The sequence below is a fragment of the Grammomys surdaster genome, unplaced genomic scaffold (genome assembly GCF_004785775.1).
Source record: "Grammomys surdaster isolate TR1022 unplaced genomic scaffold, NIH_TR_1.0 1164, whole genome shotgun sequence".
Taxonomy (NCBI): Eukaryota; Metazoa; Chordata; class Mammalia; order Rodentia; family Muridae; genus Grammomys; species Grammomys surdaster.
In genome coordinates this window covers 37,539-48,426 of record NW_021605583.1, presented here as the reverse complement: position 1 = coordinate 48,426, position 10,888 = coordinate 37,539, and the positions used below count along the sequence as shown (strand labels likewise).

The 10,888-nt window shown below is 45.6% G+C and overlaps 1 protein-coding gene across 4 annotated transcripts in view; it reads right to left on the bottom strand.

Moving 5' to 3' along the window:
- Positions 1-7,049, bottom strand: part of Layn (layilin) — a 17,474-nt gene extending 10,425 nt beyond the window's left edge. For 2 of the 4 annotated variants that reach the window (XM_028783721.1, XM_028783723.1), the window contains exons 1-3: positions 6,846-7,048; positions 3,847-4,144; positions 512-669 (exon numbers count right to left, since the gene is read on the bottom strand). In XM_028783721.1, the coding sequence (XP_028639554.1) occupies positions 512-669; positions 3,847-4,144; positions 6,846-6,930 (541 nt within the window). In that variant the 5' untranslated portion in view covers positions 6,931-7,048. Of the gene's footprint in view, positions 1-511; positions 670-3,846; positions 4,145-6,265; positions 6,290-6,845 lie in introns of all 4 variants that reach the window. The other 2 variants (XM_028783722.1, XM_028783720.1) reach the window with 2 other exon arrangements.
- Positions 7,050-10,888: the final 3,839 nt, after the last annotated feature.

The following is a 10,888-nucleotide window of genomic DNA, read 5'->3' as shown; positions in this document are numbered from 1 at the left end:
TTCTTCTTCTTCTTCTTCTTCTTCTTCTTCTTCTTCTTCTTCTTCTTCTTCTTCTTCTTCTTCTCCTCTTCCTCCTCCTCCTCCTCCTCCTTTTCTTTTTTGTTTTTCTAGACAGGGTTTCTCTGTGTAGCTCTGGCTGTCCTGGAACTCACTCTGTAGACCAGGCTGGCCTTGAACTCAGAAATCCACCTGCCTCTGCCTCCCAAGTGCTGGAATTAAAGGCATGCACCACCACTGCCCAGCAAGTCTTGCTTCTTATCCTAACTCAATTAGATCCTTTCCTTTCTCAGCCTTCTTTTGCATCTGATAGCCTCTCCTTTGCTAGAACTATTTCTAAGTGAAGAAGTGTCATTATGTTTCCATTTACAAGAATTCTCAGTTTAACGTTCTGGCATTTGGAACAACAGGCTTCCTCAGTGAGTATAGAATATGTTCTTGATATCAGCAGCTGTTTATGAAATGGGGAAAGAGGTGGGAAATTAGCCATCTAGTTGGGGAAAAGAGTCATTACCGTCTGAATACTTGCAAATGAAATTGTTCTTCATGTTGCACCGGTCGTCATTCCACTGGAACATGTATGAGCCCCCGATGCCCGGCGGAGCTGATGGCTGATGGTACATGACCACGCAGACCTCGCTGCCACAGGAAGGCTCGTCCACATACCAGTTCCTGAAAGAAAAGCACGGACAACAGAGACCACTGGAGAAACACACCATAAGCCTTGCATGCCCTTTTGCTTTTTCTCATCAGGTTTCATTGAACCATAGATGTCAGGCTCTGCTTCTGAACATGATACGGAGAGATGGAGGAACTGAAGCACTGACAACAAGGACAGACACATGCTGTTGACCCCGTGTGGCTGTCGCAATCAATCATCTGACATTTGCCACAACTTCTTTGCAGGGAAGAATGTATTATGTTCTTAGGTCTGCAAAATGATTATGAGGAATAGCAGCTAGCACAGAGCTAGGCGGAAGATCTTAATGTGTGCCTTCTTCTTTTTTGGCTTTATACTAGTTAGGCTTTTTTTTTTCTGTTTTTACAGAGATTGGACATACTGAGGAGAGAGATGGCGTACGTCGCTCTAAGCTGGCCCTGTCTCCGTCTAGCTGCTTTCCAATCTACCTCTGCCACACCAGCCCCAGATGAGTGGTGAGAAGATGGAGAATCTGAGGGAGATACTCCAAAATATAGAGGCTGCCAAAGTAGGAGAGGGGCTGGGGAAGGGGAGAGGGGGCATCTTGGTTTTTGTTAGTTTTCAATGTACACACACAGGATCAAGGAAACAAGCCCCTTTGTGTCCACTATGAGGTATCTTTCTTTTGCCCCTTTAACTCTTTGAAAAGGTCCACTGCAGCTTTAGCTTTATGATCCAGTAGTCTGAGTGAATCTAAGTTTGCAAGTATTTACCTCACCTGCGGACTGAGGGTTGGGCTTTGTTGGCTTCCTAAGTACCCAGTCTGCTCTCCCCAGAGCTAGGATCTTGTTCCACTTGTCAGACTATCTAGATAGTGCAGCTCTGCCTATGTCTTCCCAAGACTCTCCTCAGGAGAGTCAGCTAAGAGACATATCTTCTGGTAGTACCCCATATGACTCTGCTGTGGTCCTTGTTGCAGTCTGCCAAAATGAAGATCCTTTGTTGCACCTACTATGTTGAATGAGCTTCTTAAACGACAACGGAGTTTACAATAAAACTATGGATATTATGCCAGAGCATCTAGGGGCTCTTGGTAGAAACCGGGCTTGTGTCTCATCAGTTACCTGCAGCCCAACTGGCCCTCCCTACAGCTTTATGGATTTATGTGGCTTCATCTGATAGAGAATTTACTGATTCTTAGAATAGTATTTTTGGATTTGAGCCCATTTTCAGACTTACAATTCACAGATAAAGGCAGAGGCCAGATACCTAGGAAGAAAATCCTACAATGTTATGTGTGCCAGGTGCCTATGATAAGAAATACCTCTGTTCTTTTCCCAGAAGGACTTTTGGGGAGCAATCTAACTAATCATAGACCTGTGAAAGGGGTATGTCTAAATATTGCTAGAATTGTTAACCATGGGGTATGAATGGACTTTGGTGTCCTCAAAGCCATGCATCAGAATGGGGCAAGGTATTTAACCAGTCAGTTCACACTGAGACATAACCAGTAGTCATTGGCCCAGTTCTAAAATGTGTGAATCGGCTCTAATTTTTTCGTTTGTTGTTGTGAGACTGAGGCTATGTAGTCCATCCAGTTGGTCCTTTAGCCAGCTGAAGCCAAACATGAACTTGAAGCTTCTAGCTTCAACCTCTGGATCTTCTAGCTTCTACCTCTGGAGGAAGAAGGATCCTGTTATAGGTCTGTGTGTCTCCATTGTCCTATTTTTAGAGGTTGCTGGGGATGGAACCCAGGGCTCCTGAATAGACCTGTTTAGTAGCTGGTATAGTTCTGCATTGGCTTCTTAAGCTAGCATAGTGCAGAATGCCAAGCATAAACCTCTGAGATGAGTTCCCCCCACCAACAGCATTGTGTCCAGAGATAGACAGCAGGAAGCGGTGGTGTCAAAGGCCTGACTAATGTAGAGTGGTGCCTCCCATCAGACCTCTGCTGAGTTCATTGTCTGACTCCTGGAAACCCCAGGCAGATCCCAAAGGCTTTCATAAGAGGAACACACATTCAACCCTGCAGAGCTCTAAATGTGGCTGCTGTTCTATGTGTGATATCCTTGCTTGAGATGTATGCAGATCTGGTTACCAGATTCAAGAGGCCCTGGAACAGCTCATAGTCCTTGGGAATGGATAACAGAATACACTTATAGTTTTGCCTTATTTTGATTTTTTCCTTCACACCTAGTTATAATACCTGGATTTCTTATGAATTGTGAAGAAAATCACACTAGTCCATTATACTGCTGAATAGTGTGCCAGCTGCACCAGATGAGCAAGAAAGAATTTTAAAAAAGGATGATATATTGGAGACCTTAGTAATGCTCATGCATTCTAGAAGGCTGGAGAAAACCCTGTGAATGGTCAGGACCTATCATTTCTTTGGATTGTATGGGTATCTAGTGATCTGGAGAATACCAGAAAGTCCCTTTCAAATTAAATAGCAAACTATTATATCATACAATAATTTAAAGGAAGCATAGCACTTGGCCGGTCTCTCTGGGTTCCAGAGGTTTCATGTTTCTCACCTGAGAGCATTACTGTGGTTTACATGACAGATGGCCACTTCTGAGTGGGATTAAGAGCAGAAAGGGACTTCAAGGCTGGTCTAGGCTTAGGCATGTCTCACAGCTGAGCTTCTTCCACTTCTTCCTCAGCTCAAACCCCAGTGCATGGAAGAGTCCTTGTGACTGGTTGATACAGTCAGCTCAGGCTTGGTTCATGGGTACATTTGCCAAGCAAAATCAGACAAGCAGAAATTACTGTGAGCTTTACTTCAGTCTCTACCCTTGGTCAGTCCACAGAGTAAGATACTGGGTTTTCTTTTTTCTTTTTCTTTTTGCCATTGATCACTATTCCCCGTAGTCTGGAGTCCTTCCCTGGTCCCATCTTTATGTACTTTTAGTTTCTCAATACAGTCTTATCTCCAAGGGTCAGAGAGCCAGAACCACAGACCCTCAAGCATGGCATGCTATTGAAAAACATTCCGTTGGGCATCACCCACTTGAACAGGGCACTCTGGGCCCAACTCAAGGCTGAGTTTGCCACCTTTGTCACACTGCTCTGGTTGGTGGTCATTCTGTTGGAACTGCCACTACGGCTCTGCCTGGACCTTCTCATGATTCTGACACCATGGGTCCTGCTTGTCTCTTTTCTGAGCTATGTCAAGGGAATCAGTGCTGTGGGATTCACATGCTTACCTGAACTGTGACGTGCTTCCATCTGTCCAAGCATAAAGGTCCTGGCAGGCTGTATTGTTGTTCTGTTTCTCCTCCAGCCTCTTGAGGCCAATCCAGAAATCACCATCAGATGCCAGGAGGTTTTCAATGAACTTTTCTATCAGCCTCTGCTCATCCTCTGTTTCGATGCTGACCAGCTGTCCCCCGTCCTCCATGCAGGCTTCTCTGGCTTCCTCAAAGCTCAGTCTTTGAAAGGCATCATGGAAATAAATGACTTTATAGCAAGGCCTCCTTGTCCCTCCCCGGCAGACCAGCTGCCCTAGAGAGAGGGAGTGTGGGGAAAAGAGAAAGCAACGTGTTTCAGTACCCCATGAAAGTATACCACAGCAGATGTACTTAGCAACATCTCAATGAAGCTGTCTCTGGGCAGGAATTCAGATTGTCCATCTGTGGACTGTTAACCACTCCGGCTTTCTAGAGAAAATTAGTACTCTTTGCAACACAAAGTTAAAGTGATTCTACACGATGGTGCCTGTATTATATAGGGGATCCGTGTTTTTTTGTCTCAGTGCAGATTGATGAAGATGTTTCTATATTTTATAAAAAGAGTAGGTAAATATTTACAGCTTTACTTGATGCGTATAAATAAGACATTCGTGGTCTTAGGGAGTCTCATGGAATTATGGGGCTTAGAATAAGTGTTGCTGTGAAGTGCTTCCTTCAGTGTAGAGGGACATTCTGAAGTCAGTAGTAGATTCCACTACCCTGAAGTCCCCTGTCTATGCAGTAGAACTAACTTGCTCATCTCTGGTGTGAGCAGAAGCTAAGAGCATTCATGGGTTTTTCTGCTGCTGGTAATCAGGTCTCTGACCTAAAGACAATAGCTAGAGTTTACTCAACTTTTTCCATGTCCCATTAGCTGTGGTAAAGGTTTTATAATTTCCTTTGGCCCTCATAACAGTCTTCTGTGTCAGAACTGCTTATGCCTCACTTTATAAGTGAGAAAACTGAAGTCATGGAAGGCGATTTGTCATAAGCTGTTGGAAGCATTGGCACAGGCAGAATCCAGATCTGGGTATAGAGTCCTACCAGAATCACTGAACTGTTTTGATGTTCCCCACTCCTCGACAGGCCCAGTGTGCTGGGAGCCCATCTCTCATTTGATTGACACTTGATGGACTGAAGACTGTTCAGAAAAATGGGTGATAGCAGCAAGTAGTAAGCTGTTCACACAGCTTGTGTTCTGGATGACTGGAGTCTTGCTGGAGTCGAAACCCATCCCAGTCACCCTGCTGTTCAGTCAGCATTTATTGGGTAAATCCCCTTTGACCGGTCTGCTAGGTATTGAGAATACAGAAATGCCAGTTCCTAACCCACAGGAGCCCGCAGCATGATTCTGGATCTTAGGGTCCAAAATAAAAAACCAAATTTCAACAAGGAGACAAGTTCCTGTAATAAAAGACCCAAACTTCAGGTTACAGGTGTGAATTACTGCCATGGAGGAAGGCATAAATGATTTTTTATTGCCAGACATTCTGGCAATGTTTTAATTTCCCCAACATGTATTTCAGCTCTGTAGAAAGACAGACAATGTTTATTATGTCCAATAACTGTCCAGCAAACAAGCCAAAAGGCCACAGACAGTGCTGACTTTGAAGGAGCAATACAAGATTCTCCCCCAAACTCCATGCTTTGATAAATTCTCAGTGGGCAAGGATCTGGGAGCATCCTGTGTCGCCTCCCTTGTAGAAGAAGCTGTTAGAAGCTTGCAGAAGAAGAGATTTGTAACAGGACAGGCTCCCAGGGGGGTGAGAAGTGCTCAGAAGCTGGGCTTCTCACCAGGGAAGTGTTCCAGAGAGGAGAACACAGGCATTGGAGGATAACAAAGTGCCCCAAGTCTCCCCAAACCTGGCACAACAGAAGCTGGAGTTGCTTTTACTAGTGGTCCGCCTTTCCAGGCCAGACTGCCAAGAGAAAGCTTAACACCTTGACAGAGTTTCCTGTATGGTCCAGGCTGGCTGCATATGTCTAGTGTATGCTAGTGAGTTCTAGGGAGTACTGGAGCTGGAAGGAGGCCCAGGACCCATCTGGTTCCCTGCCTTCAGGAAGTCTCTTTCTTTTCTCATTTGCAGGAAGGGGAAGGGCAGGCAGGAGGTCTCCTGTCACCAAGTGCCCTGCAGCCCTAAACCCCCCACCCCCACCCCTGAGCAGCTCTGGGCAGCTCCTCTGCTGAGCCAACCACATCTCCCTCCCCCTATCCTGAAACCAAAGTTAGATTTCTTAAATCAGACCCACACACTAGAATACAGTGGAGATTCTCATTCTCCTCCATCCCTCTTGGCCAAAGGGAACCTGATAAAAAGATACTATCCGACCTTCACTCCCACCCCGACCCCACATGCAGACCTAGTGGAAGGAGAAAGAAGTCGGAGCACTGTACCTCCTCTGGGGTCCAAGTCCGAGGCTGCAGTGACACACATACACACACACACACAGGGAAGGAAGCAGAGAGTCATTCTTGGAGCCTGGCAGGGCTGGTCCCGCACTAACTAGGTGCTTTCCCAATCTCCAGGCACTTCCAGGCCAGCCACCCTCCCCTCAGAGGAGAGTAACAGGTACTGTTACCATAGCCCTGCGGATCCAGGATTGTCTGCCTCCACTACAAGGGTCTAGACAGCATGGTGCTCAAGGGGCACTCACTGGAAGAAGTTTGCCAACTGCCCCACCCAAGCTACATCCTCTTCACCCCTTGGTAACCCCGGGGAGAGAACAGACTCCCAGCGTTGCAGGATACCCAGGGTGGACACAGGAACGGGATCTGGTTGCGTTTTTTGCTCCCTGGAAGCAGAGAACTCAGGAAGGCTGATTGTGTCCCAGGGTGGATCTGGGGATTGTCCCACTACGCAAAGGGCCAGAGAAGGGGTGCAGTGGTCCTGAAGACAGTCCTCAATTGCTGAGGTTTACTGGTCATCAACCCCAGGTGCCCAAGCACCAGCCCTCTACTCAGGACGCACACTCACCGCTCAGCAGGCGACCCTTCGAATCCCTCGGTTTGGCCAGCAGCACCGCCAGCAACATGGCCTGCAGCGCTGCTCCCGGCTGCATGGTTGGACTCCAGTGCCTCCCGACACCCCGGGACCAAGGCAGAGAAGTTGGCAAGTAGGCAGCTGCGCTTGGGCAACTGCAACCAAGGCAGCCTGCATCTCCCAAGGATCCACAGACCCCGCACTGGGCGGAGTTCGGGAGGGCTCAGAGTCGATGGTTGCCCCTCCACCCCCTGGGACGTCACTGCGGGAAAGGCAGCCCCTTGGGCTGGCCCGCCTCCAATGTCTAGTGCTCCAGGCTCCAGAAACTGCTAACTCAGGGGGAGTAGCCAACGGAAGGGGCCGCTCTTTGCAAAGAGCCGCCCAGGGAGATTCTGAGTTTGCCTAAGAGAAAAATCCCACTAGTTTCTGAACTCCCTGAAGGTGGAAAGCGGGTACTGTACCTTCAAACAGTATCACCTCTTGGCCTCATCACTACCCAGCTCAACTGGGCCAAAAGTAGCAAAACCCCTACTTACACCACAGTAAACTTCACACCACCTGGGAAAGAACTTGAGCGAGGGAGAAACAGATTCTCAGACAGGCAGTGTGTCTACTGAATAGAGGTATTTCAGACTTGGCCTGAGGGAGACCTCTAGCAGAAGCTAGAGTATTCCAGATCTCAACCAGAAAGCCACTTTACTTTGTGTAGGACACAAATTGGGAGACGGGAGTGGCTTAGTGGAGTTCAGCTTTTGGTGCGCAGAAAGATGACTTCTGATCCTATTCTCTCTTACAAAAGCTTTCATAACTAACCAAAGTGTATGCTCCCCTTTACACTCCCACAGTGGTTGTGTTTACATTTGTGTTCTCAAATACATTCACACAGTAGTGCCTGTCTCCTATCAAAAATCTATTAGGTAGAAAGCTAAGAGTTCTTTGCCCTTTCTGGTACACTATGGTATTATGAAGCATAGCAGAAACCATATCTCGGTTACAGCCTTTGGATTGCAGTCCCAGTTTGCTTCTGTTTTCCTGTTTATCTAGCTTTTCATCAGAGTAGTCAGAAAAGCAGAGAAGGGGCCTGAGAGGTGGGTCAGTGGTTAAGAGCAGTCGTTACTCTTGCATAGGACTGGGTTCAATCCCAGCACCGGGTAGTAGCTCCGCTGTAATTCCAGTTCCAGGGGATCTCCTGCCTTCTGGCCCAGAGGCATCAGACTCACATGTGGTGAATATGAATACACACATACAGGGAAAACACCCACAACACATAAAATGCAAATGAATCTTTTAGAAATGAAGCAGTGAGGCTTCCGTGGTCTAAACGGGCCTGAGATAAAATGAGATAAAGCAAGAATAGGAAAGTCTCAGCTCCAGCTGGGAAAATAGCAGAAGCTATGCTGTTGCAGGGCTTCAGCACCCACGGGTGGGGACTGGTAACCCTTTCCTGTGTTCTGGTAAGAATATCCCACACCAACCATTCTTTCTACAATGTCACCCCAGTGAAGCAACCGTTGTTTGTGGTGGGACACTGAAGTGGCACCGGATGTTCTGCTGGAAATGCTACATTTCTTTGGTGTCTGTGTGGACATTGGCAAGTCATTTTGTTCCTTATGTTTCTTGATGGCATTAATAATTGCCTTAACAATTTTGTGATGGTCTGTCAAGACGTATTATGAAAATATGCAGTTATATTTGACTTAATGTGAGCTTAAATAATTTATTTATAATATTACAGGATCACTTATGAAACTACCACATTGTTTCAAATAATTGTGTCTTCAATTCTCCCTTTGATACTCCGACCTCAGTCCATATTGGAGTTTTGTTAGCATGTGCAATTAACTGAGTGTAGTGGCTTACAATATTGACCCCAATACTTCCCGCCTCCCACGATACATATCCTCCATTATGCTAATAGCGTCCTCTTTACTAAAAAGGTAGAATGTTTCCCTAAGCCACGAGAGTTGATTAATCAATGGAATGAACCAGGACTTTGAGCCTACAGAAGAAAAACCCTTTCCTGTTCTATTTATTCTCTTTCATCATCTGACTCTCTGAGAGGAGCATGCCTCAGATATCCTACTGGTCCATGAATGTCCTCAAGGGGGTGGTATGTAAGGCAGGCTGCCTCAGTCCTTTGACAGAGTGCTCCAAGTGGCCTGGAATCAGATCAGTCAGAGCCTCAGCAGACCTTTGTATGAGCCCTAAAGATTGCTTTAGAACTCTTCGTTAAGCGGTACTATTGTAGTAACAACTACCTGTTATTCCTGGCAACGCAGGCATGTGTCACTTGTGGGAGGGCTAGTTGACAAGAGAACTCATAATGCGTAATTTTTCGTGGTAAAATTTCAAGATTCTTGGCCCAAGATTCATTCTACAGCTTGATGAGCTCCAGGCTAATTAAGAAACCAGTTAGAATGCATGTTTTGCATTTTGGAATATTCACACATATAATGAGATGTCTTGGTGATAGGATCCAATTTCAAACTCAGAATTGTTTCCTATACATCGTATAACACAGTCTGAAAGTAATGTTCTGTAATATAATTTCTGTGTTTTATATGTGTAGTACATGTATGCATGCACGTGTGTGTGTGTGTTTCTGACGTATGGAGGCCAGATGCTGACATTGGGTGTCTTCCCCCATTTCTTATTTTACTCTCCATATCATTTTTTGAGACTATGTCTCTGCTAAATTTGGAGCTCACCAATTGGCTAGATCTATGGGCTACTGAGAGCCATCTCACCTCTACAGATGCTCCAGTCTCTGCCTCCGAGTCTGGGATTGCAGGTGCTGACACTGTATGTCCACTTTTTATGGAGATGCTGGAGATCCAAACATATGGCCACAGAGCCATCTCCTTAACACCTTCTACAATACTTCTAGTGTGTCTGCGTTTATTCAGGTCCACTGAAGACACATTTTTCTACTTGATGGCATACCAGCACTCAAAGCACTTTGGACTGTGGGATACTCGACTCCTTTCTGATTTTAGGTTTTTGTATGATGGCTGCTGTGGTGGTTTGTATATGCTCGGCTCAGGGAGTGGCACTATTAGAAGGTGTGGCCTTGTTGGAGTAAGTGTGTCACTGTGGGTGTGGGATTTAAGACCCTCATCCTAGTTACCTGCAAACCAGTATTCCGCTAACAGCCTTCAGATGAAGATGTAGAACTCTCAGCTCCTTCTGAGCTATGCCTGCCTGGATGCTTCCCTGTTCCTGCCTTGATGATAATGAACTGAACCTCTGAATCTGTAAGCCAGCCCCAGTTAAATGTTGTTCTTTATAAGAGTTGCCTTGGTCATGGTGTCTGTTCACAGCAGTAAAACCCTACCTAAGACAGCTGCTTAACTTGTAATATGTTTATATAGAGAATTATAATCCTGGGGTAAACTAGCAGTTGGCCTGTGAAGTATATTGTTTTCCTTTTGGCAATGAAAGAATCCCCGATAATCGTAGAAAAAGGTATTAGTTATATGATTTAAAACTTCAGGCTTTGAGAACCTGTCAGTCTCTAAGATAGCCACTTGTGTGAGAAATACTTCACTGTGACAGGATACCTTCTATTCCTGACATGCTGAAGGAACAAATCCTTAGCTGTCTGCTGTCCAGTATATGCCAGAGGTGGGTTGTCAGTAGGATTGTGCAGCTGTGTATACAACACAGACAGCTAAGCCCATTGCTCATAGACCCAGTAGCAACTCAGCTCTGGCTTTGGACCTAATCTACAAATAGGATAAGCCAAATTTTGGAAAAGGGATATTTTTAAGAGAAGGCTTTAAGATTTTAAGAATGCTTTTTCATCCTTTATTATTTTTGCAGATAGTACCCAAGTCAGGGGTCACTTAGAGCCTTCATTCTTGTTTATTGAATGTTCATAATACAAACAAAATATATACATTGTGGAAACACCCTTCAAGTGAGACAAAAACCAGGAGTTTGGGATGATTAAGATGAGAAAGATGATTATGGTATGATGTCAAACACAATAAATAAAATAGACACAAATGTTCAATAACTGACAAAACCCACCTGTC